The sequence below is a fragment of the Sus scrofa genome, chromosome 1, assembly GCF_054392235.1.
Source record: "Sus scrofa isolate SSC_HxYL_T2T_F1_AM1 chromosome 1, Sscrofa_HxYL_maternal_Yorkshire_Landrace_v2.0, whole genome shotgun sequence".
Classification (NCBI taxonomy): domain Eukaryota; kingdom Metazoa; phylum Chordata; class Mammalia; order Artiodactyla; family Suidae; genus Sus; species Sus scrofa.
The window spans coordinates 224,752,603-224,780,517 of record NC_139383.1 but is presented as its reverse complement, the minus strand read 5'-3'; the positions used below and the strand labels follow the sequence as shown (position 1 = coordinate 224,780,517).

The 27,915-nt window shown below is 36.8% G+C and overlaps 1 protein-coding gene across 37 annotated transcripts in view; it reads right to left on the bottom strand.

Moving 5' to 3' along the window:
• PTPRD (protein tyrosine phosphatase receptor type D) overlaps positions 1-27,915 on the bottom strand; it is a 529,409-nt gene that overhangs the window by 66,650 nt on the left and 434,844 nt on the right. For all 37 annotated transcript variants that reach the window (XM_084985812.1, XM_084985865.1, XM_084985827.1 and 34 more), the window contains one exon: positions 15,242-15,365. In XM_084985812.1, the coding sequence (XP_084841938.1) occupies positions 15,242-15,365 (124 nt within the window). The remainder of the gene's footprint in view (positions 1-15,241; positions 15,366-27,915) is intronic.

The following is a 27,915-nucleotide window of genomic DNA, read 5'->3' as shown; positions in this document are numbered from 1 at the left end:
TATCTGGTCACATTCCTCACACATTCTCTTTCTCTTTCCAGATAAGAGCCAAATCAAATAATGCCTGAGTCTGAAAATGCAATATGGGATGAAACATGTCGTAACAGTGAAAAAATTCTTTCCAGATTTAGCTAAGAGGGAACTCATATAGAAACTCATTTAATCCTCATGAAAACTCTATGAAGTTCTGCCATGGGCTTCCTTTCACAAGGGAGGAAACTGAGGTGCAGAGAGATTCAAAAACCTCCTGAGGTTAGTGGAGGCCAATTTAATTACAAGCAGGCATCTGCGATATCTATGTCTTAGCCTGTGAAGGGCATTGCTTCTCATTTAAACCTCAATCAGTTGTTGGGTCACAGGAATCTCTCCTTGGATTATGACAGTTACCTCCTAATTGGTTGTCCTACTTCTACTTTTGTCCTTTGCAGTTTGTTCTCTATCAGACATGAGAGCAGTTTTTAAAAAATATATTTCAGACACTGTCACTTCTCTTCTTCAAACCCAATAAAGGCTTCCCCTTATACTTTAAATAACTAAAATCCAAACTCTCAACAGTAGCCACAAAGCTCTGCACTTCTCCAAACTAATCTTGTCCCACTCACCTCCTTGCCTTCTAAACCCAAGACGCTGGGCTATGGCTTTGTTAGAAAACGCTGCTCTCCAACCTCAGTGCTGTCCCACCTCCTACAACACACTCTCTATCTCTGTCCCCACAGAAAATGCTCAGCCTCCATCTCAGAAGCCTTGCCCTTGATATCCTGGGATCTCACAACTCCCTTGGCAACTCTTCATCCTACTTATTGTAATTCTATACTTAATTGTTTAACTTGCTTATTGCTTCTTTTATGTGCCTCTAGACCATGTCACTTTTATTTATCTTTGATTTCCCTAGTGACAGAAAGAGTAAATAATTTGCCCCAGTTCCAAGTTTAATAAGTAGCGGAGCTGTACTGTCATACAGATATTCTGATGAAAAGTCTAATTTTCCTTCAGCATGATGCCTTTAAAAGGAGTATAGGCATGTTTGAGCTTCTTCCAAGAAGAGTGGCCAGAATGATTAAGGAAATCAAAGCTATTCCATATGAGAAAGCAATATATATTATAACCAGGCAAAAGAAAAGACAGGGTTGAGGATAAGAGTTGCCCATATGCGTCTGAAGAAAGGTTTAGGTTTACTATGTTAAGACCCAAGTCTTTCAGTTCTGAAGGATGCATTTCGTCTCCTGTATTTTCAAATAGTCAGAATCAGAAAAGGAATAGATTTTTTTTTTCAAGTGGAGATGAGCTGCCTATCCTGTAAAGTGTTTATTCTCTGCCTATCCCTGAAGGAGAATAAACACTTTACAGGGATATTAACGTACTATGGGAGGTAGCACTAGACCCTGCACTTGGTCCCTTCTTACTTTGGGAAAATAGGAGTCTTAGATCTGTTTTTTTAAGAATATTTTCTTTATAATGGAACATATGTTCCCAAGCTAAAATTGCTGTATTTCACTGATTGCCACTTGCAATTACTTTGACTGCTTTTCTGATTCCCATTGTAAAACCGATCCTCTCAAGAAAAGTAATGAAAGTCAGATGGAAACTACTGGGCTCCAAGATGAACACATGGATGTGGAATACCACCAGCATTAGTGAAAAGCCTTTTAAGCAAGAACTAAAATGCACGGTTGGTTGTAATACTGTTCGTCTATCACAGCTACTCAAGAAGCAGTTGGAGTTCTGGCAGCCCTTTTTTGATAAAGATCCTATTCCTCCTTGACACCAAATTACTGCAGATTCAAAGAAAAGTTTAAATAGAGTCCTCAGGTTACAGCCACTAGAAAGCATGCACATCTCCATGTCCACAGGATTTGGTTCTGAGCCAACTAAGAGTTTATTTTATAACACAGGAAAGGCCCATTTTAAATAATTTAATTTAGCAGTTAACATTAAAGAAGTGATAAAAAGGATTCTGGCTGAGGACCTCAATCAGCTACCAATATACAGGAAACTTTTATTTCCAAGAAAAGTAAAAAATGGAGGAATTTGGTTTAATGACTCAGAAAATGCATCAGCTGGGCACTGTGCCATTTCCCCCTTATCAAGGATAACAAATGTGTTTGAACAATGCATCTGAGGACAGAGGAGTTGGATGTGAGACTCACATCTAAAGGAGGGGAATCAGACCTATCCTACGTTCTTGCATAAATTTTAATCAGTCAGTATATAATGCATTTTTTTGATTTATTGCTCAAGTTTGAACAATCTTCATTTTCATATTTTAGGGCTAATAGGTTGATACTGAATAATGATTGCATTTCCCAGGCATAAAAGTACAAAAATTCTGCATGAAAACTCCTAGGGACCCCGGATCCATACTGTGTCACCAAATGCTTTAAGAATTTGGGACTTGATATTCTGAAAGGAAAAGAATTGAACACAATAATTCAGCACCAACTAAAGTTAATTATTAGCCTCATATTCATATCTTGAACACAGTGTGAGGTTCCTCTTCTCTTTGACACTCGTCTGTAAGGAAGTAGTAGCTGGAATAAAAAAGCCTATTTGGAAAATCCCTTTACCAACCGTGGCAAAAAGACACTTCTGGTAAGCTCTCTCACATGTCCTTTGCAATGTGGAGACGTGAGAGATGGCTATGTTTTCTAGAAGCTCTACGACCTAATGCGTCTTGTATTCACACAACCCAACGTAACAACCTGTGTAGAAATATGAAGGAGAAAAGAATTTGGAAATGGTGGTGGCTTGCCCTTCTAAAAATATTAACCTCAGAGTGGAAGCTAAAGTTAAAGAACAGTGTATTTCTAGTAGATGAGACTTCATTTTTCAATGTGACATATTTAGAAGATACTTCAAACAACTCCACTGAAGAAAATGTAATGCTATGCTGGCTTTCTAAGAGTTTTACTTTTTCAGTAGCTCCTGATTGTAGTGTTTCTGCTGGGAGTCTGGATATACAGGATTCTTTCACTTTTTTTGGAGTGACCTCTAAGTAATGCTCATTTTCAATTCTCTGCCTTATCCAGAAAATGATTTGCATCCTCTAATGCAACACTAATCAGCATATACTACTAATCCAAAAGAAGTGTGTGAGAAGTAATTGAATGCTTCTGGGGTTATGATGAATAGAAATATAACTTAAAATACAGAACTGAAAGAATACAGAATTACTATAAATTAGCTGATTGTTTTTATTTTTTGGAGCCCAGGAGACTTTTGCCCAATACTGCAATAATAGTGCCTTAATTTTTTTTTTTGGAGAGGAGGAATTATTAAATTAAAATAAGAGCATATAAAAGATGTCTTCAGCTCATCAGAGGCAAAATCTTAGGATTGGCTCTGCAGTAGGCAATGTTTCTGGGCATCACTTAGTCTTAATGTCACTGTCCAAGAAAAATAGCTTCAGTGTAAAACTTGCTCTTTCCTAGGAATCCATGGCTTTATTACATTTATAAATGTATGTTTTCATGATTTCCTATGTATTGTTTCATGTATATTCTTCAATGAATAATGGTCATGTAAACAGTTCCAACATCAGTAATAATGGTTTATCATTCTAATCTTATATGTGAGAAAATTGAAGGTAGAACCTAACTTTATATTATACCAGCTTTCCGCATTTGCGTGTTATAATCTCTTTCATCAGTTAATAGACTGTTATCTCTTGTGGTACTTAAAACTATTGATTGCATGCTTTATACTAGGTCTTTGTGATTTGGGCAAACTAAATGTGGAACTGTTAAAACTCAAGCCTTTAAGACTATCAGATATTGTGATGAGGCGAACGATGGGTAGAACTTTGCTTCTGTGTTCTTCATGGACTGCAAGCCACAACAAACAGCTATTCAAACAGGGTTGGGTCACATACAGGTGCTCATTTTATTTGCTGGGAATTGGTAGTTATAGCTTTTAGTGGAAAAATCAGCCTGGCATGAACTTTGAGTTTCCCTTTTTGTCAGAAATACTTTGAGAACTTTTTATGAGTTCAACATGCAGGGGCAATGCCATTTTTCTTCATTTAAGCATGGGAATAACAGCATAGGGCTTCATAATGATGTTCCTGTGTGTGTTTGAATATTAACAAAAGGTGAGGAATCCTTGAAAAGATGAAGCTACTAAGTTTTGAGTTTTTTTTTTTTTTTGTTTGTTTGTTTGTTTGTTTTTTTTCCCTTTTGCTTTTTAGGGCCACACTCGTGGCATATGGAAGTTCTCAGGCTAGGGGGTGAATCAGAGCTGTAGCTGCCAGCCTACAGCAAGGCCAGATCAGAGCTGTGTCTGCGACCTACACTACAGCTCATGACAATGCTGGATCCCCAACCTACTGATGGAGGCCAGGAATTGAATATGCATCCCCATGGAACTTAGTAGGATTTGTTTCCACTGCACTGCAATGGGAACTCCCTGCTAAGTTTGAAAGAATATTCATGATGAATAACTCATACTAAGAAAGGTATTAGCATGTTGAAAGCATGTTGAAATGTCAAAGAACACACTATTTGAGCTATTTGGTCATGACTGGGTTAAAATATTTTTTTTTTCCTGTTAATTTGATGAGAGCTAATTGGGTCATGTGGGTCTAGTTAAAAATAAATAAACAACTTGTGATGCATTCAGTTTTTCAGGTCAGCAGATAATTTGATTTGAAAAGATTTGTCTTGTCAAGAGGTGTTTATAATTATAAAAGTTTTATAATAAGACTTAATGCTCTTATGTTAAGCGAAAAGGCCTGACCCCAAATAGTACATGAATTATTTTATCAATGTGAAATCAAGTAACTGCAAGGGGTAAGTGTGTACTTTTATATCACTCCACACTGGAGGGTAAGTTAACATGTGCCTCTTGGAAAAACACTAAGCACTTGCTAAGACTTAGAGAAATTGACCAGGGAATTGTAACTCTAGTCTGGGACTGCTGGTAGTTTGCTCTTTGACATTTGGGCAGTTGTTCAACTTGTCCAGACCTCTGATTACTTATCTGCTAAACAAGGCATGCTGGACAAATTGATTCCCTCAGGTCCTTTTGAATTCTAAAATAAGATGTTTCACTGTGGCATTGTCAACCTTCTTGGATTCAGAAATCTCTGGAAAGTTATTTTAAGATAAATAGAGGCTTTGTGTATCTCAGATTAGGCAGGAACATGCTCTGATGGTACTTCAAGCTAATTCCTATTGTTTCTACCTCTGATGTGCTAAGATGCCTTCTTTTGGTGTGATTGATACTTCAAATCTTGATTAGTCTAGTGGGGTAAAAAAAAATAAAACAAATTCAAAACCAAGAGAAGGTAGTAGGACTGGACTAGTAGGCGCCTATTTAGAAAAAGCTTCTTTGGCTTGTGGAGGTGAGGATGAGAAGAGGCAGCGTTAGCGGGAAAGCAGAATCCCATCCATGACTCTGGAGGACAAACCACTAGTGAACTACACAGATGGAGACAGATCTGCAGCGGACCTGCTGACTCTGCTACAACTCAAGAGGTGTTCCATCAAAACCACAGCACTTTTTTTTTTTTTTTTTGTCTTTTTTGCTATTTCTTTGGGCCGCTCCCGCGGCGTATGGAGGCTCCCAGGCTAGGGGTCGAATAGGAGCTGCAGCCCCCGGCCTATGCCAGAGCCACAGCAACGCGGGATCCGAGCCGCGTCTGCAACCTACACCACAGCTCAGGGCAACGCAGGATCGTCAACCCACTGAGCAAGGGCAGGGATCGAACCCGTGACCTCATGGTTCCTAGTCAGATTTGTTAACCACTGCACCACGATGGGAACTCCAGCACTTTTATTTCTTTTCACATTTACAAACCCTTCGTGAAGTTTGTGTCAGAAGAAATTAGTTTTGGGCTAAACCAGTTCATTCCCTGTTGTAAGAGAAAAGTATTCAAGACCCACTAGAGCACAAAAGCTACCTTTTATTTAGCAAATAACATCTCCTCCTACACTTCAATACCAAAATAAATAGAAAAACTCTTAACAGCAACGAATGGCCAGTTAAGACCAAGACTGTAATTTTACAACTTACAATGCAGGGAAAAAGTTCTGCTTTGTTTGCTGACACCAGCAAGACTAGAGAACAGAAAATAGAAAAATAAAATCCAATAATAGTTTACTAGTAAATTTATTTAATTTCAAGGGACACAGGCCTTCTTTCTCCTTTACTTATACACCATGGCAGCCACCCACCTCTGCATCAGAACTAGCAAAATGAAGGATTCTCTTTGCAAAATACCAGAAAAACAAATGCTTCTTGCAAAGGCACAGTGTATTCTCAGCTAAAGTCTCCCTGCATGTGACTGCAGTTTGGCAAAGGACCCTCCATGTTTCTGTATGTACTGTATACAGGACAACTTTTTTAGATGTGTGCCTTGCTCTGTAGGCACTATAGCTCATCACCACAGTGAGTTAATGGGGGACTGGATAACTTTCAAAGGGTTTTCAAAGCCATCCTCCACCCTCTCAATGTTCTGTTTCCTCCTCTCTTTGGTTTTTTATACCTCAGTGCTGCTGAGGAGGCTGGATTAGTAGAGTGGCTACAAAGAAGGATGTGGGTGATTGAACCATCTTTGAATGCATTCTGAGATTAGCTACATGTATTGTGGACTTATCAGCACTTGTGAGAGAGGGGGCTCATTTCTAGTTAGGGGGACTTTGCCCTGAAGTAAAGCAGAGCTTGAGTCACTGCAGCACAATCTGTTCAAACAAATCACACAGTTTTGGTATACTTAGCTTATAGTAAAAAGGATACAATCATTCCAGGGCTTTATTAGGCAGTGAAATAATAAAAATCAAATGCAGAGTGTGAGCACAGCAGCTCTGTCTGCAGGAAATACTCAGAGCCTCCATCTCCTCATATATATCCTAATGCATGAGCAGCACTTTCATAATGTCCTTACCCCACTCCCTTGTGAGAATCAAATGAGTCAATGCATTTGAAACATCTAAGTTACCAGTGGATGCTAGTTATTCTTATGACTGACCTGATAAACAGAAATGAAATAAGCCTACTCATTCCTATATACCGACAAAAAGTAATTTCAAATATGGAAAGTCTCCTCCCAATTCCTAGGTTAAAAAAATTAATGGAAGGGACAAAAATAATTATTTTTTAACTTCCCAGCCATGCACAACCTGTGCTTTTATTTTAAAAATAGAGCCATACCACAGATGACTGAGGTTTCTCTACAGGATTAGAGTAATGAAGTGTAGATTCATTAGCACAGTCTACATAGATGTACAATACAAATGAAGAGAAAATCCCAATAATGGGACTAAAGACAACGGAGATAAAAATAAACCCACAGAGCTTTCTGATTTACACTTTGATTAGCTTTCTGGGAATAAGAGTAAAGAAAAAAATCAACACAACCAGCCATCCCTTTAAAATTCTTTTTCTCTTTTTTGGGTAAGAAACACCACAGGTGCAGGCTGAGGTAGGTGCTGGGGAATAACAGATCTTCACACCACTTGCTCTGCTGAATGCAGGAGAAAGATGCTGTTTAAATAGCTCTAATTAGTTTTTATGAAGGCTGCAAGCACCTTGTGAAATAGTTCCAAGTTTCCAAAGGTTAAATCCCATCTAGCTTTCTACTTAAGACAAATTAAGCTATAAAAATTTGACTGTGTGCTGCTCCTCTGAAGGAGAGATGCTTTATTTATTTAAAAAAAGATCACTCTGCAATAAAAGGATTAAACTTTGTCATGCTTGTAAATAACTTGAAAACTGAAAGACTGAAAATATTAAAGAAACTAAGCTAACTCAGTGATTCATATTCTGAACAATGTCAGAAAAATGAACTTAACCAATGATGGGATGAGATTTAGAAAAAAAAATTTTTTAAGATGATACATATGTTCTAACCAACTTCCTTCAGTAGTTTAAATAGAATTGCAAGTGCAAAATAAACACCAGGTACTCTCATATTAGTCATTAGTGTCCAGGGTTAGAAGGGAGAGAGGAGAGAGAAAGAGAAAATGAGAGAGAGAATGAATGGACTGAGAGGGAGAAAAAGGAGTCATACTTATTGAATTGATGTGGCATATAGCACATGGCAGTGATTAAAGGAATTCTTTACTGGGGAAAGCAATTTTAATCCTTTAATGTTAGTGCTTCATATGTAACATTTATATTCACTATACTATAACTGAACATTTATTAGAAAAATATTGGATAGATTGCATAGACTTATTTCCCTGTGTTTTCACTTGTTGAAAATATATCAGGTTACTAGATACGGACTGTTTAAAAAAAAAGATAATTCACAGCATGAGTAAGATGGGAAACTGGAGGATAAACCATGTGCTGACATCTGTTTTAAATAACTTGGTAGAGATTTACCATTGAACACTGCAGCAGCAGAAGCTAAGATACAACTTAAATGTAGAGCACAAGTGTAGTGACAAATGGCAAATAAACATTACAGAAAAATATCAGTACTCCATACTTTTTAAATTCAAATTTATCTTAGGGACAGTGATTCCCTGTGAGCTGCTTTCTCATTTTAAAGGTGCTAAATTGCCCATCTCACAAATAATCAAGTTGTAACATCATCTATCTTATTTACAGTTGTGGGTTTTTTGAGTTGCTCCTATTATGCAAATCAAATAGCAGATGATATATTTTGGATTTCCATTTAAAAGAACACACTCTTCCCCTTGTTGAAATTCATAATGCTATTATAAGTCTGGTTTCCATTTATCAAGCACCAGTATTTTCTTTTGCTTCACAGAGTACACCAAATATATACGGCTTTCTCATTTGGATATTATTAATTTTTCCATAGATCAAATATAAACGAAATCCCATCTGTGGATAAAAGGACTTATCAATGGTAGTAATGAAATTTATAACAGCAATGATAACTTTAGCAGTTCCTAATATTTATTAGGCATTTTCTTAGTGCCAAGCACTCATCCAAGGGCTATACTTGCATTAATTCATTAAATCCTCCTAATAATTCTAGGAAGCAGGTATTATTACTCATTCTGTTGTACAGATGAGGACACTGAAGCACAGGAACTTGTCTAAATAAGCTCTTCAGAAGCAAGAAGAGCCTAGGATGCTTTAATCAGAAAGAAATTCTTGAGAAACATACAGGCCCTTATAGAAAGGTTCTCATTAAATAGATGAAGTGAATAAACATATTTATGTTTTGAAACTAAATATATTCTCCCCAAACCAGAAGAAAATAAAATAAACCCATATTTTACTAAGTTTCTTTTGTCAGATTAGCAAGCACTAATTTTTAAAAATGCATATGGGGAGTTCCTGTCATTCCTCAGTAGTAATTAAATGTACTAGTATCCATGAGGATGCAGGCTTGACTCCTCAGTAGGTTAAGGATCCAGCATTGCTCTGAGTTGTTGTGTAGGTCACAGACATGGCTTGGATCCGCATTGCTGTGGTTGTGGTATGGGCCAGCAGCTACAGCTCCAATTTGACCTCTAGCCTGGGAACTTTCATATGCCAGTGGGTTTGGCCCTAAAAAAAAAAAAAAAAGTGCATATGGGATGAAGACTTTATTCTTTGTCATTTCAAATAAAACCATTTAAATGTGGCTCAGTAGAAGAGACACATACCAGCCAATAATTCTATTTGGGTAAACCCTCTGGATTAAATTTTTTTCCCCCTAGAAAGAGCTAATCTTTTAATGTCCAATATTTAATTTTTATCTATAATCTCTAGTTTTAGATTCAATCTTCAGAATTTTAGAAATAGCAGGAAGGGGCTTACACATTATAATTTTAGGAAGAACTAGAACAAAAGACACTAAGTTGGAGAATAGGCCTACAAAGAGGTTGTATGTCCTGAAACTCTATGAAATTGGGATATAAATAAAGTGTGTCAGAGTTCCTGTAGTGGCGCAGTAGTTTACAAATACGACTAGGAACCATGAGGTTGCAGGGTTCAATCCCTGGCCTTGCTCAGTGGGTTAAGGATCTGGCGTTGCCATGAGCTGCGGTGTGGGTCGCAGACATGGCTCGGATCCTGCATTGCTGTGGCTCTGGCTTAGGCCAGTGGCTACAGCCCTGATTAGACCCCTAGCCTGGGAACCTCCATTTGCTGCAGGAGCGGCTCAAGAGAAAGGCAAAAAGACAAAATAATAATAATAATAATAAAGTGTGTAGATGCCTTTTGTTTGCAAGTGGTGTTTAAAATCTTCATAAGATTCTCAAAAAGAACCAGCTCCCCCAAAGAGTTAACCATGCCTGTGATTACAGAACTGCTTAAATTACGATTTAATTTCTAGTCCTGTCTTCTTATTTGGTATTTTTCCTAGGATTCCTCAAAAAGTAATATTAAACAAACCAAAAAATCCACCTGAAAGCTGTTGCTCTTTCTTTGGAAAAATTCACTTTGACTGAAGTCTAAGAACAATCGAAGATCTCTGGCTATATGATTTTTATCATTAAGTGTTTCAAAATGTATATTTCAACATTCTTAGTCTTCCCAGCCAAAAAGGCATTGTTTTTCAATTAGGCATGACATGTACAGACACGACCATTATGCCTCAAAGAAGGCTATAGTCCTAAGTGGCCCACTGAAGAGAACAACCGTCTTGAACCCAACTGACTCATATATTGGAATTTTGGCTTTGCCAATTACTAGCTAATGATTCTAAACAAGTAACTTGACTTCTGAAAGTTTAACAGTTTCCTCATCTATCAAATTGGATGATAATGACATTTTGAGGTTGTTCTAAAGACTATAAATAAAATCTATATCTGATTTTATACACTGTGTATAAAGTCTATGATGATGTGTAACACATAGTAAATACCAAGGCAGTCTATCATAATGTCTTGTCTTTATTGTTGAATTTAAAAGGAGGGTTTTAAATCTTGCTTTATATTCAGGCTGGAACAATGATTTAAAAAATTCCATGTCATCATGGTTTTTAAAGTGAAATGTTAATTACAATCCTACTAATAGAAGAGTAGTTCCGGCATCAGTGAACAGTAATTATATTTTAGAAAATAAAAACTTTTTTTTAAATCAAGGACTGTAATAATTAGATTGAATTTTTGATAGTTATAAGGCATTACAATAAATAATCTGCCAATAACTGATATTCTTGAGTTTATAAGGAGCTGAAGATAAATAAAGGCTATTAGAGCTAAGTAATCACCTGTTAGGAATATAACATTCTGTAGGTATAGGATTCTTTTGCATCACTCATGATTCCCTACTTTGTTACTGCTTCAGAACAGTTAGGCCATCAAGAGCGAAACGAAATGCTAAAATGTCGAGAATGTGCTATCCATAGGTTAATACCAAATGATAAATTGGATTTTTTAGACCAAAAGATAAGGCTGGGCATTGGGATCCATGCTCAGTTACTTAGTTACAGTCACATCCTGTATCAGTAGGAAAGCAGTGGAGGTATGTTGGTCTGTGGAAGCCTAGATCAAGGAATCAGAAGAGTCCAATTCTAATTTGAGCTGTATTAATTGTTCACCTTTCATACGAAGAGACTCAGGGCTAATTCTCTGTCTGAGCTTCAGCTTTCTCATCTCTAAACATGAATACCTATCTATATCCATAATATATTCATGTTGTTGCTTCATTAGACTCTTGTTGGTCCAGTATATAAGATAGTTGATAATAAAACTACATAGAGCTAACTCTTAGGGAAGTCAAAAGTAAAAGACAACAGCACCGGGAATATTGATACTCATAGAAGTCCAGGTTACATAAGTAGTTAGTGGACAAGCTAAGACCCAAACCCAGATTTCCTTGTCTTTCATCTTTTGGTTTGTCCATTTCTCTTTTCCTACTTTAATAAAAGTATACTTTCCAGACAATTGTGGATTTTATAAGATTAAGCATATCATTACATAGTATTTTTATGCACAAATAAATGTTTCCACTTAGTATTTATTTGACAACATTTATTTTAATTTTTAAAATAACCCTATTACCTCTTTTTTTTCTAGGAATTACTATTTTCTCTAAGAACTGCTTTAACATGGAGGAGACTCTGACAGTAACAGAGTGGTCAGAAATTCAATTGTGTTTTCATACTTCTAACTCTCTAATTCAACAGTTGGGAGCATTTTGTAATCAGGATTCTCTTGAATGTATTCTGCATTTTCCCCAGCATATACAAAACAACATGTCATGAAGTGTTACTATTTCCAAGGAGTTCAGTGAGCACATGGTGCCCGTACACAATTCCTGATTCTTTTAAGTTTTTCCCTTGTCATTCTCAGTGGAAAATGGAAAAAGTTTCACTCTTTTAAACTAAGACAGGGACAACACAAGTCACTGTGGCAACTTCCAGTTTTTTCTTTAATATCAGCTCACTCTGCAAAATAATATGAAGAGAGTGACCAAAGAACAGCAAAAATGCCTCAAATAAAATATTCAATCCCAGTCATGTAAATTATCGCCACAGGTGTAACCCAAAACAAGCACGTTAAACTTTATAAATTGTGCATGAAGTCACTTTAACATTTTAATATATTTTAAAAATCTGGCTCTGGTTATCAAAGCTCCTATTGTAGGTAAAGCTTCAGTTTCTGCTTCTGTGGTTCCAGTTGCTGGCACTTTCTTTTCTGTGCTTAAGATATAGGATGATTGCTTTTCCCCTTAAATATCTGCTGGCTAGGGCTTAGTCTAAGATAAAATTCTGTTCACGGTTGTAATCTAGATTAAAGCTCTCTGTATATCCCATAAACTTCAATTAAATGCTTCTAACCTTTTGCATAACACTTAAAATTGAAAAACTTTTGGTTTCTAGGTCAGCTCTAGATTTAGGGTGTATTTGTGGGCACAGAGCTATAAAAAGGCAGGTTTTAGTCTGATTCAAGTGCTTTGGCTCTTATAGTGTAAAAATAGCATAGGAATGAAATGTACATAGTTTCCAACTATCACAATAAAGGGACAAGGAGGAACATTGTTTGTCCTTTGATATACTTTATGGTTAAGATGGTGGAAAATAACAGGTTAAGAGAAATAATCACAAAGTGGGCAAAAGTACAGAGAAGTGGTAGTATTGAATGACCTGATTCTGAGTGGAAACAATGCTACAATACAGCAAAGGCAGGCTTACAAGTTCTCTAGCCAAGATCATGCCAAATGGGTTTTCAATTTACATTCACATATTTTATTTTTGTAGTTTACCTTGACTCTTTAATGACAAAAATGATTTCTCCCCTCTATTTGTAATATTGTTTAGTTTCTTATTTACTATGCAGATGGTGTAAGAGACTTGAGAAAAGAAATTGCTATTCTTTTTTACATTTAAAAATTGAAAATAGATAAAATATAAACCCTACATGCCACTCTTGTACCATTTACAGTTTCTACACATCAACTACCTGTTTGACACTATCCTCCTTAACCAAACAATGGTGAAACTTTGATAAACTTGATCAATTTTTCAGTATGGAGAAAGGTTAACTCTTGAACAGCTAGTATCTTTAATTGCCTCAAAAAGGGATTATAACCTTTTCTAACATCAAAAGTAGAATCAATTGTGAGAATTTTACAAATTTATCCATGCCACATAATACCCTTTTGAGAATAGTGAACTGAGGTATGGGCCTTCCCAAATGCTGAAAAATAGTTCTTGTTCCTCCAAAAACTGGAATTCAATGTATTGTTGCCTTTGGTGCTGACTGGGGAAATCTTTTAAGCAGTCTCACTTTCAAATTAACTTTGGACACTAGGGAGGCAGGTAGGACTTCATCAGAGTTATGAGATAAAGTGATGGTCATCATAGATTTTAGAAGCAGAAAAAAGGGAAACATAATTGAATAGCTAGAGATGAAAATGTTTCAACTATAAAATTATAAAAAGGACTGGGTCTGAAGCTGGTACTATTTCATGTTTTATAAAATATCTGGCAGAGGGTAAGCAAAGAACTTTCAAGTCTGAAAAAGCCACAAAGCTCTCCTGGATGCCAGTGAGGTTGAATGTGGTATGTAGCAGCTGGTAGTCCAGGTTAGTTGGTATGACAGAGGGAATGATTTAAGTGATATTTGTAAACTACTTTCTAAGAACAGCAATCTAATGCACTACCATGGCCAAAAAGACTAACAAAATGCTGAGTGTTGAGCTCCTAAGTATTTTAAATAAACCATGTGAGAAAGATTTATTATTGGACAGGGATGAATGGATAATAGTCTCTTGAGTATTCATACTTCTCAGAGAAGCTAGGTATATTTGAGGAGTAACCCTCATCTTCTAGGAGCAATCCCATTCCTTCTGGAACAAACTCCTTCCTACAACTGTGAGAAAGATAACCAAGGAGACCACAAATTAGATGAACCTGACATTTCCAATGTGCTTAATTTTTATTAATCACCACATCACCAACTCCTAGCCTTTTGACTATCCCTAGTGGTTATCTAGATTTACTTACAAACAAACAAGCCCCTCACCTTTTCTAAGTTAACAGTCTATGGATTCGGAAAATGTGGTATATATACACAATGGAATACTACTCAGCCATAAAAAGGATGACATAATGCCATTTGCAGCAACATGGATGGAACTAGAGAATCTCATACTGAGTGAAATGAGCCAGAAAGACAAAGACAAATACCATATGATATCACTTATAACTGGAATCTAATATCCAGCACAAATGAACATCTCCTCAGAAAAGAAAATCATGGACTTGGAGAAGAGACTTGTGGCTGCCTGATGGGAGGGGGAGGGAGTGGGAGGGATCGGGAGCTTGGGCTTATCAGACACAACCTAGAATAGATTTATAAGGAGATCCTGCTGAATAGCATTGAGAACTATGTCTAGATACTCATGTCGCAACAGAAGAAAGGGTGGGGGAAAAAACTGTAACTGCAATGTATACATCTAAGGATGACCTGACCCCCTTGCTGTACAGTGGGAAAATAAAAAAACAAAACAAAACAAAACAAAACAAAACAACAAAAAAAAAAACAGTCTATGGACATCTTCTGAAAGGCTCTTACTTATTCACAACCATCAGCAACTATCAACAGGCTACCTCAGTTTGCTTCTCTTATATCAATATCAACTACATTGTCAAATCTTTCATCTGGAGTAGAGGCAAGGTAATGAGTGATACCCTTGTGTTATACGGTGTCACAGATATTGTGTGCTCAAGTACTGGTATCTTTGTGTGAAAAACAGAAAATGAGAACAAGCAGTGCCTAAATCTTAAGTAACTATTTTCATAGATGGCTGAACACCTAGGTAAAACTGTATTTTCCCACACATATTTAAACCCATGAAAACATGTTTATAAATTACATCTATGTTTCCTTACCTTCTATTGCTGATAGGAGAACTCGGGAATGATCATATGCGATTACATTTGCATATCTATTCTTTGGTTTGTTTACTTCCAAGTTTGAATGTTCCCATGTGAACTGCTGGCCAGGGTCAATTGACTATAAAATAAAAACAGAACACACACACGATCAATACTGAATAACATCAGATTATATGTATTTATCACAAGTAACAAACATGATTTAAAAAGAAAATTCTGCAGCTATACTTCATCAAGATGATCCTAGCTGTGAAGCTGAACACGAATATAACTAGCATAAGATGAAATGATTAATCACAGGAAAAAAAAAGTGATAGTCACCATCATTGATTCAAATGAAAAAAAAAATCAATATAGATGTTCTGCTAATAGTGGAAAAGCAAGTTTTTATTTTTTTCTACTTTTCCATTTCCTTCTCTGCTGATGTAGTTTACAAGTTATCTTGGTTCAATATTCCATCCAGTTCTGTGGACATTATTTTATCTTGATTACTCTTCCTAGTCTTTCCTATCTGTACTTAACCCTGCTGTTCAAGCTGACTGGTCAGTCACTGGATTCACTGAGCACAGGCTTTTCTATTCTTTCTTCACCTACAGATTTGCAACTCGATGGCAACTTAAAATGTTGTCTATTTCCATGTGATGTACTATGACCACTATCCAAAGATAATTGTACCATTCAAACAGTTAAGAATAACAGTAAAGAAGGTAGGTCAATTAAATCTAATAATCATGCTAGAATAGTAATTTATAATCTAATGCAGATAGGATCTAATCACTGTTTTATCATTATGTGCTATGTTTTTATTTTTTAAGTGTCTAGTTATTTTTTATAATGATTTTTATTTTTTTCCATTATAGCTGGTTTACAGTGTTCTGTCAGTCTTCTACTGTACAGCAAGGTGGCCCAGTTACACATCCATGTGTACATTCTTTCTTCTCACATTATCATGCTCCATCATAAGTGACTAGACATAGTTCCCAGTGCTATACAGCAGGAACTTTCTTCCTGATTTTTAATGCCTTGATGCCTTAGTTCAATCAAAGAAATTGTTCAATAATCTAAAATAAATATTACATAGGTATAAAACACTATATAATTTTCTTCACAGTTAAAGCAAAATCATATTGAGACTGAATTTACACTTTGATTATAAAACTCTGGGGGACTTTTTAATGTCCTGCAATGTTAGGGAAATAAAAATATTTTTTCTTTCATAAGATACTGACTCTTTTTAAAGACATAATTACATGGTATAAGGAAACACAAGTTCAGTAATTACATGATTTTCAATGACAAAAACCAAGTTTTCAAAAGTAACTAATGATAAATTAGGTTTCTATACAGGTGAAATTCTTTACAAAGTAAAAACATCATGTTATGTTCATAGGTTTTAGCAGTTATTTTTGATACTGGATATTTTACGCTCTTATATATGTAGAACTTGAAAGTAAAATAAATCCAACAGCTGTTGCAATATTAAGTACATACACAATTTGTGTTAAAATGGATAGATTTCAACATGATGGTAAAACTCACAAGTGTAGAGTCAACCCCATTAACAATCATGAGTAGCCTAGAAACGTACTAAAATTCTCAGCAGTAGAGACTATAGCCTCTAATTTACTAAGGATTATAAAACCTCTTTTCTTTTTGTAGCCTGTGCTAATCTGTATATAAACTAGTCAATCACTGGAGGGTATTGAGCAAAATAATTATCCATGCCTAAGAGTCTAAAGAATAATGTAATTAGGGGGTCTTTTTAGTTCATTCTTCCAGGGAAGCTCATCATCTCTCCTGCAGAATGTACTCCTCTCCAAGGATGCCTTGAGTTAAAGGGAACTGAAGCATTCAGATGTCCAGGTGTCAGCCCTCAAGCCAAACTTGAGCCTTCTCCACACAAAGCAGTTCCATTCAGTGACCCAGCCCTGCCTTAAAAACTTCTAAAGTATGTCCCAAGTCTACCATTCCCTAATTCCAGTCCTTCAGTATCTGATGTCTCTGACTGGAATCCCTTCTCTAAACTCTCACTCCGATCCATTCTTGTCACCAAAGCAGACTTTAAGCACAGCCTTGGACAGGTTAGGACCTTGTTTTTAAGAACTTCCTCTGGCTGTGGGTGACCTCCAGCTAAATTCTGAAGTCTTGAGCCACGGTCCGACCTAGACACCTTTAGTCATCTTTGCATTTACAAACATGCCTCAATAAATAGTCCAACAAATGCTTTTTAAATGAGCTGAATTGGTGAATAATTGTTGCTGAGAAAAGTTCATAAAGGGAAATCACAGAGTAATTCCTTCATATGACATGGGAGTTAGCACAGAATGGTAACTGCAATGTGCAGTGAATTAAAGTTTAATACTTTAATGTTCATTATCATATGGCTTTGTAATTAAGTATGTGTTCTTAAAAGTACAACTACCACTAATATTCCATTTTACACTGATCAGCATCACTGAGTGAATAAGCTTCTTACACATCATTCTCAAACACATCCCAAGGAGCTCCTAAGCTCACTGATATAGTCATTCCTTTGGTAGATCTTCTTCCCAGAGTACTATCACTTGCACAGGTGCAAATGGCATGCATTTAATTAGACTAATGAAATCACATCTATCAACTCAAAGACACTGTTAACTCCTGTTCATTTCCACTCTTGCCACATATTTGCAGCCCTCTGCATTATTTATTTGATATCTACTTAGAAGTTTAAAAACTGTTAATGGAAACATGAGTTGTATGTCAAAAACGTTAATATGTTTAGGCTGAAAGTGCAACCCATGAGATGAAGACCTGAAGGTAATAGGATAATTATAATAATAGCTCCCAGTTCAATTATGCTTTACATGTAGTATCCTATTTAATTTTCACAAATGTTATGAGGTAGGTATTGTTGTTTTCTTAATTTTGCAGAAAAAGAAACTGGAATAAAAAACGATTAATTCAATACATTTTACTGAGGGCTTTCTCTGTGGCAGGCATTTCAGTGGTTAAGCAATTTGCTAACACAGACTCATACGTTTACCCTTAAATCAGGTTTGGGTGATTTCAAAGCCCACTGATAATTAAGAGCTGGCAATTACTGAGCCATGATACTCCTTCACTGCAAAATGAAGAAGCCTAACAAACAAAACACTTCAACTTAACTATCCTTTCTCTCATCAGTTCAAATGATATTTCTTTTCAACTGATCATCCTGTGTGTATGATCAGGCCAACCAAAATACTGTTCTCTTGCTCTCTGTACATCCCCTGCTCAACCAATGCCTGCTTCACCTATAGCTACTCATGTGATTGACCTTCCTACACACTTGCCCCTGCCCCAGCCAGTGTTGTTCTGACCTTTGGTTCAGACATTTCCACCTGTTGGATATCAAAGGGAGTGGTGAGGGGCTTGCCCGTCTGCTGGTTTCCCTGGGAACAAACAAGGAGGAGCCAACCTGATGTCAATTTCCCTCCTAACTGGAAACTGCCTCCTTACCCCTAGTGAAGCCTGCCGCCATGTTTTGCCCATGGTCCTGCTGGCCCCACTGGCTGGAGTGTCACTCCAGGAGACCTTGTTTCAGACACGTAAGTTCCCCCATTCATGAAACCATTAATGTCTCTGTCGCTGACTCTGGCCCCTTTCTTTGGTCTTGAAGCTGGGCAAGCACAGGCCTGGCAGGTCTGCCGGGCCCAGCCTAACTGGTAGAGCAGCCGGGAGACCAAAGAAACTCCCGGGAGCGCCAAGATGTCAGGAAATAAGGATGGGAAATGGAAAGTTGTGGCTGCTGTGCACTAATAAGTGGAGCCTGGAAGTTGCAGGGGTAATCCTGGGGTGGCTTCCACTGATGTGGGACCTTATGGTGGCTGTCCTTGATGAATGGGGGTTATGGAGATAGTACTAAGAACTCACAGACATTCCTAAGGCTTTTGGGGAGATACTGGCCGCCATTACCTTGGGAATAAGTGGCTGTGGCTGTGGGCTGGCCTTTGCATTTTGTATCAAAGACACAGATGCTGAGCTGACAGCCCAGGTGAAGGGTAGCTTGAATGCTGATTCATGTTCCTCTGAAACTGAGCCATGTGAATGTGAGTGAATGATATGTATTATTGTCTATTACTGTATTTGTTTAAAGTGAATTGGTTATTTAGAAAGTAAAAAAAAAAATCCCTGAAAATGTCCAAGATGGGACTCTTTTCACATTCTAAAACTGGTTTTTGCAGTTTTCCTAAGAAGAAATTAGCTTTCTAGAAGGAATTGTTATTTTTTCCTCTTGTGCCTTTGAAATGTAAATGATCGACTTGGGTTCTCAGGAACTTTAATCTGATCCCTAAGAGTGGGGGGGAAAAAAAAAAGGCATTTTTAAACTCTAGCAGGAAAACTGTGAGATCTCTGTGTCTACGTGGATATATGTTTGTGTGGACCTTATAAACATCATGTGTCTCTGACGCCAAATGGCATGGGCAAGATTAGTTTAATTGGCTTAAAAGAAATGAAGTGCTTATGTAAATTCATTGATGTCTTTGTTGCTGACTCTGGTTCCTTCTTTGGTCTTGAAGCTGGGCAAGTACAGGCCTTGTAGGCTTGTGGGGTAAAGCCCCGGACTGTGTCATTCTGGGGCAATTACATAAGAAATCAAAATTTTAAAAATGAGGTTGGCTTCACATGGATGATAAAGCAGATGGGATGCAGCTTACATTTATACTCGTTTTACACGGATCAAACAAGCATTGATTAAATAATGCTGACTTGTCTTTGTGCAACACATTCTCATCCATCTGTATCTATCTATGTGACTGAATGTTAACAATACACAGCATAGGTCATTATTTTGGAGCTTGTCAGAATGCTGAGAGCAGTAAATTCAGTAAAGAATAACTACTGGAAGTAGATGAAGTATAAGAAGATATTTTCTATTAAAAAATAACTTGGTTGAGGAAAATCAGATTTCAATTACCCATGTTAATGAGGCAAAGATAACATGGATGAATAAGACCCTAATATTCAAAACCCAATGTTTAGGATTTTCCCAGTGTTAATGATGACATACTTGCTTTGCCTCTGTTTTCTGGCTTCTTTTGCAATCTTCTCAAGGAAGAGTGAAATGGCCCCCGTGGACAAAGAGCAAGACAGGTCTTGAGTGATAAAGAAGTTAATTGCCAATTCAACCTTAAACTTTTGGCCAGCGCATTATGACCATGCCTCTTCCTACTATAAAATTAAGCTGAGGCCACCCCAATATTATTCAAAACAATTTGAAATACACATGTTGGATTCAATTATTTCTTGCTATTAGTATTTTCCTGAGCTTGACTTTCACATATCTACTCATCCTTCTGTCTCTGTTAACAACATTCAGTGGGATACTCCCACCTTCTTGGCACTTAAGCCAAAATTCTACCCTCTTGAGCCAGAATCCTGATTCAGTCTTCCTCTTCAGTCTCCCATGAGGAAAATTTTGCAAGCTGGAAATAAACCAAGTTAGATTTATTCAACCAAAAGTTAATTAACAGGCTTTTTACTAAGTTATATGAAATGTGGATATTGCATTGTCACAGAATTCATAAACAAGAATGCTACTTCATTTAGTTTTTCCAATCAACAAGGCCCTTGAAGATGTGCTGATGAACCCCATGTAGCATCTAAAACTTTACCATGATGCTAAACCATCTTGCAATGCTCCCTGTCTGCACAATTGGCATGTGATACACTCCCTTTCCTCTTCCCAATAGCTTTTGACTGAATAATTTCAATGCTAACATATTTTTATCACAGTGGCTTTGCCTTACTGAGAAAAAGTGACAAAATAAAATGAAAAATCCCTCTGTAACTTAAGAAAGGGAAAGCTTCAAGTAAATACCTGCTAATATCAAATATTTTGCATTTATGTATTTTTTAACTCGATGGTATGAAAATTCTCAGTTTTTGTCTTTAACTGTAACTTTGCCTTAAAATAGGCAAGCAAAAAAAAAAAAAGTAAGTGGAAATACAAGCTACATTTAACTTCTGGATTTATAATTTTGCCCTGTTTTCTTGAATCTATTCTCGATTCTTACAGAATTAAAATAGAAGTATTTTATAGCTAAAGTTTATGTAACATTTACTGTGTTTTCCTTGTGGTGCACCTATATTAACTCATTTTATCTTCACAAAGACCCTAGAAGTAGTTATCATTATTATCATAAATCTGCAGGTGAGGATACTGAGGTATAGAGAAGTTAAAATTCTTTCTAAGAGTCAACTTGCTCCTAAGTAGAAGCTAAATTTGGAGCCAAGGTATTCTGGTGCCTCCCCATCCCATCCCCTTCTGAGTGCTTAGGAGCCATGCCATGCATTCCTTCTGGCCAAGGTGGGGAAGATTTCTTAACTCTTTCACACATACCTTTCAACTGTTCTCATGAAACACAATGCGAAAGGTGGAAACAGAAGTATCTATAGTGCTTCTGATCTATATTTATACTAAGCAAAAAATGCTCATAAATTTGCACAACTGATTACAGTCATTGAGTAAAATTACATCTTGATATGAGAGTGACCTTTTTTTGACTAAGCTGAAATGATCATCTTAAAAGCCCTTTAAATATGGTTGTGCCACATTTCAACTTCCCTATCCAGAAGAAAAATAAAATTCACATGTACAAAGAGTAGACAAGTTGCTCTGTGTTCCACTTCTCAGTCCACCAAGAGAAAACCTCAAAATACTCCCTTTAGAAACTCATCAAAGAGAATCCACAAAAAAGATACATCTTTTGTGTATTTCAAAACAACTAACAACATTTAATTATATAGAGGAATAGACCAGCTACTTGACTAGCCAAACTATGGGTCAGACTAAGCATCCTTTATATAGGGAATTGAACTTTGAATGACCTTAACCTCCAATGAAACCCTATCTTTCCACAGAGTTGCCTATCAGTAGGCTCATTTGGACCTCAATGTGGTTGACACCCAGATACTAAAAGTTTTTCTGGGGTTTAGAAGAGCAATCTCCCATTGACATGTACTTCTGCAATGATACTTTTTTATCTTATATTAATTCTTTTTTCTTATTTTTTCTTATTGAAGTGAAGTTGATTTACAGTGTTTCAGGTGCACATCTAATTAATTAAGGTACATAATACAGATATATTTCAGATCATTTTCTATGATAAGTAATTAAAAGATAATGAATATGGTTGCCTTTGCTATATAGTAGGTCCATGTTGTCTATTTTATATATATATAATACTGTATATCTCTTAATGCCAAATTCCCAATCTATCCCTCCCCTGCTTTCATTTCAGACTTTATTTTCTGTCTGTATTTTTTTTTTTTGGAAATGATTTCATTTGTATTTTTATTATTATTTTTTAGATTCCACATATAAGTTATACTATGTGGCATTTGTCTTTCTCTGACCTACTTTACTTGGTATGATTATCTCTAGGATCATTCACGTTGCTGAAAATGGCATTATTTCATTCTTTTCTATGGCTGAGTACTATTCTATTATATAAATATATCATATCTTCTTTATCTAATCCTGTTAATGGACATTTATGTTGTTTCTGTGTCTTGGCTATTGTGAATACTGCTGCTATGAACATGAAGATACATATATCTTTTCAAATTCAATTTTTCTACAGATATATGCCCAGAAATGTGATTAATGTATCCTTTTTTTAGGGAGCCTCCATACTGTTCTCCATAGTGGCTGTACCAGTTTACAGTCCCACCAATGATGCAGGGTAGTTCCCTTTTCTCCACACTCTTTCCAGCATTTATTCTCTGTAGACTTTTGGTGATGGCCACTCCGACAAATAAGAAGGTTTTGATTGTGGTTTTGATTTGTATTTCTCTAATAATCAGCAATGCTGAGCATCTTTTCATATGCATATTGACCATCTGTATGTCTGCCTTGGAGAAATGTCTATTTGGATCTTCTGTCCATTTTTTGACTGGATTGTGTTTTTGTCTGAGTTCTATGAGCTGTTTGTATATTTTGAAAATTAAGCTCTTGTCTGTCACATCATTTGTAAATATTTCTTCACGTTCCATAGGTTGTCTTTTCATTTTGTTTAAGTGTTTAAGTGTTGGGATTTTTTTTTTTTTTTTTTTTTTTTTTAGTGCAAAAGCTTAAAAGTTTAACTAAGGTCCCATTTGTTTATATCTGCTTTAATTTCTATTGCCTGGGGGTACTAGCCTAAGAAAACATTGCTATGATTTGTGTCAGAGACTGTTTTGCCTGTGTTCTCTTAAGGTATCTTGTGTTTTAAGTCTTGAAGATATTTTCAGTTTATCTGTATGTATGATATGAAGATGTGCTCTAACTTTGTTGATTAACATGCAGCTTTCCAACTTTCCCAACACCACTTGCTAAAGACACTGTCTTTTCTCCATTGTGTATTCTTGCCTCCTGTGTCAAAGATAAATTCGTTGTAGGTGTGTGGGTTTATGTCTGGATACTATTCTGTTCCAGAGGTCCACACGTCTGTTTTTGTGCCAATACCATGCCGTTTTTGAATACTGTAGCATTTTAGTATTGTCTGAAGCCTCAGAGAGTTATGCCTCCAGCTTTGGTTTTTCCTCAGGATTGCACTGGCTTGTATTATTCCACAAAAATTCCAGGATTGCTGGACTTGTATTATTCCACAAAAATTTTAGGATGCTTTGTTCTAGTTCTGTGAAAAATGTCTTGGGTAATTTGGTAAGGGATCACATTAAATCTGTAGATTGCTTTGGATAGTATAGCCATTTTAACAATATTAATTCTTCCATTCACAGAGCATGGGATCTCTTTCCATTTCTTTGAATCATCTTCAGTTTCCTTTACCACTATTTTATAGTTACCAAAATATGTGTCATTCACTTTCTTGGTCAGGTTTATTCTTAAGTCTTTCATTTTTATTCATGAAGTTTTAAAAGGGAATTTTTTGGTTTTACTTTTCCTTTCTGATATTTCATTGTTAGTGTAAAGAAACTAATTTCTGTAAGCTAATCTTGTATTTTGCTACCTTTCTGAATTTATTTATCAGTTCTAGTAATTTTTGTGTGGATTTTAGGATTTTCTGTATATAGTTTTATGCCATCTACATATAATGACAGTTTTTCCTCTTTCAATTTGGATATTTATTGTTTTTCTTGTATAATTGATGCAGCTAGGAATTCTAATACTATGTTGAATAGAAATGGTGAGAGTGAACATCCATAATTTGTTCCAGATTTTAGCAAGAATGCATTTAGTTTTTTACCATTGAGTATTGTGTTGGCTGTGGGTTTGTCATTAATAGCTTTTATTATGTTGAGATATTTTTCCTTTACTTTGCTAAGAGTTTTTATCATGAATGGATATTGAATTTTATCAGGTGCTTTTTTCTGCATCAGATCATGTGGTCTTTGTCTTTCCTTTTGTTAATGTGGCATATCACATTCATTGATTTGGATATGTTGAGCCATCTTTGTGACTCTGGCATGAATCCAACTTATTTAGGGTCTATAATCTTTTTTATGTGTTGTTAGATTTAGTTTGCTGATATTTGAAATACATAACTGTGATGTCCTCTTTTATATCTTCATATTTATCTTTTTGCTGTTCCTTGTAGTTATCATCACTTGCACAACTTAAAAAAACATTTTTTTTTAATCTTTCTCCTAACTTAAGTGATTTAGTTTACAATTGTGATTTTTCATTCCTAAATAGTCTTGCTTTTTTCTCTGTTTAGAGAAGACCTTTCAGTATCTATTTTAGGATAGGTTTAGTATTGCTGTATTCTTTTAGTTTTTGTGTGGCTGACAAATTCTTTCTCTCCTTCTATTCTAAATGATATCTTGCTGAGTAGAGTATCTTAAGTTGAAGGTTTTTCCCTTTCAGGATGTTGAATATATCTTGCCACTCCTTTCTGGCCTGCAGTGTTTCTATAGAGAAATCAGCTGATGGCCTTATGGGGGTTCCCCCAGAATTAACTCTTCATTTTTCTCTTGTCACCTTTAGAATCCTCTCTTTGACTTTTGCCACTTTAACTATATATCTTGGTGTAGGTCTGTTTGAGTTCATCTTGTTTAACACCCTCTCTGCTTTCTGTACCTGAATATCTGTTTCATTATTTAGGTTTGGGAAGTTTTCAGCTATAATTCCTTCAAATAATGTTTGATTCCCTTTTAACTCTTCTCCTTCTGTGATTCCTGATATGCATAGACTGACATGCTTTATATTATCACAGCAGTCTCATATATTGCTTTCATTTTTTTCCCTTTGTTGGTCTGTTCTGATTTGGTTGATTTCCATTATTCTATCTTTCAAATCACTTACTTGTTCTTCTGTATTATTTTTTTAATTGCCTTCAGCTTAGCTACTTTCTCAGCAAATGAATTTTTTAATTGGCTCCTTTGTAATTTCTAGTTCCTTTTTACAGTGAACTGTATTTCTATCAATAGATAATCTTTCTTAATTCCTTGAGTATTTTATTACCTCCTTTTTGAATTCAGCATCTAGTAGACTGGACTGGACAGGTAGGTTTCATTATTCTTTCAGAGGAATTCTCTTGAACTTTTATTTGGGAGTCCTTTTGCTCTTCATTTTACTAATATATCTCTGATCCTATGAAATTAGGAGGAAGAGTTATCTACTGTGGTCTTGAAAGACTGTTTTTATGTTAGAGTGTCCCTCTGTAGCCTGTATGAGTTTCATATTTTTGGTGAGAGGGCTGTTCTTAGTGTTTGTACCTGCCATATCTTTTTTCAGTGTCTGCTGGCCATTATCCCTTGATATGATGTGTGATTGTTGTGGTGATCAGAGTCTGCAATGCATGTTAAGTGAGGCCTCTTTGCTCTGTGATTGTCATAGCCTTGTCAGAGGCAGAGTCTACCCCTCTGTTGTTGGAGTAGAAGCACTGAGATCCATTTCAGTGTTGCCATGTGAGGTAACTGGAACTGGAGAGCTCAAGTGGGGAGAGGGGCCACTAAGTATTACTCTGCAGGAGCTGTCAACAGGGAAGGGTTCTCTGTGGTGGTGGTTGTCACTCATTCTGTGGGCTCACAAATTACAGTTTTGTTGGCACTGCCCTTCCTCAACCGTGGGAATGCAAGCAGTCAGCCTGGGAGTCTCTCAGGTGCTGTGCTCATAATGTCACAAGCACAGATCTCCTGGTGCAGATCCACTGAAGTCTGGCACCAGGACTGCTGTAGGAACACATCTGGACATGCCTTAGAAGCTATGGAATGAGCCCAGAGCCAAACTCCATCTCTGCCTGCCTACAAAGCCTGCAGCTGCTAATGCCAGACCTGACCCAGCCCTGGGAGAAACAGTAATCCTCTTGGATGTCCTGCAGGGGCTGAGCTTACAAAACCACCAGTGGTGGCATAAATCCATGGGTCACATCTGCTGGCACAAGACTCAGATTTAAGCCCTGCCTCTGCATGTGGGCAAGCCTTAGGCACTTGTTTTTTCCCAGTGCTCTTAGAGGTGGTGTCATACCCATAGTGAGCATGCTGAGAATGAGGCTACCATGGTGGGGCCCTACCCCTCCTGTGGTGTTCATGTTAACCAAGGGGCTTCTATGACAGACCTTGGCTCGGTCCTGAATACACTCCTTCTCCCTAAACTCCTGATTCTGTTCACGCCTCAGACCACCCTCTAGCCTTTTAAGTTTGTCTGTGCAGAGCTAACTCCAATCCTTTCTCAAGGTCTGTCCACTGAAGTTCAAGTTTTGGCACCTAGATACTGCACACACCATAGGTGCATGTCTTGGGCTGGGGAGTGCAGTGAGGTGGCTGGTAGAGTCTGTGTTGGTCTCTCTACTTTTTGCCTGCTGCAATCCAGCTGTTTCACTTTCCTCTGAGCCTCTGAAGCTCCCTATATTTACTGGCCAATCTCCCATCTGGTGAAGGTGGCTCCTTGGGTAAGGGCACCTTTCCAGTTAACAGCTCCCTCACAGGGGCACAGGACCCATCTCAGTTCCTTTTTTTTTTTTTTTTTTTTCCTTCCATCCTATTTGGTTATATGGTGGTATTTCTTGAAGTTTTTGGTTGTATTAGATAATCTGCTAGCATTCAGGAGGTATTCTTTGAAAACCATTCCACAAATAGATTTTTTTTTAAGGGCCATACTTGCAGCATATGAAAATTTTGGGGGCAAGGATTGAATCCTAGCTGGAGCTGTGAGCTGTTTTGCAGCTGTGGCAATGCCAGATCCTTTAACTCACAGAGCCAGGCCAGGGATTGAATCTTTGCCTCTGAGGCAACTCAAGCCATTACAGTTGGATTCTTGACCTACTGCACCACAGTGGGAACTCCAACACATGTATTTTTGACATATTTGTTGAAGGAGGTGTGCTCCACATGCTTGTATTAGGTTATATTTCACCAATTTCAGTTTTCTTAAATTTAGTGAGTCTTGTTTTGTGGCCTTGCAAGTGATCTATCCTGAGGAATATTTTAAGTGCATGTAAAAAGAAAGTCTATTCTGCTGCTATTGGGTGGAATGCTCTATAAATATCAATTAAGTGCATTTGGTCTAATGTGTTATTTAGGCTCTGTTTCCTTATTGATTTTCTGCCTGGATGATCTGGCCATTGATATAAGTTGAACATTAAATTCCCTCACTATTCTTTTGTTACTCTTGCTTTCTCCTTTTATGTCTTTCCATTTGCTTTATATATTGAGGTTCCCCTATGTTGGGTACATGTATAATTGCTATATCTTCTAGGATT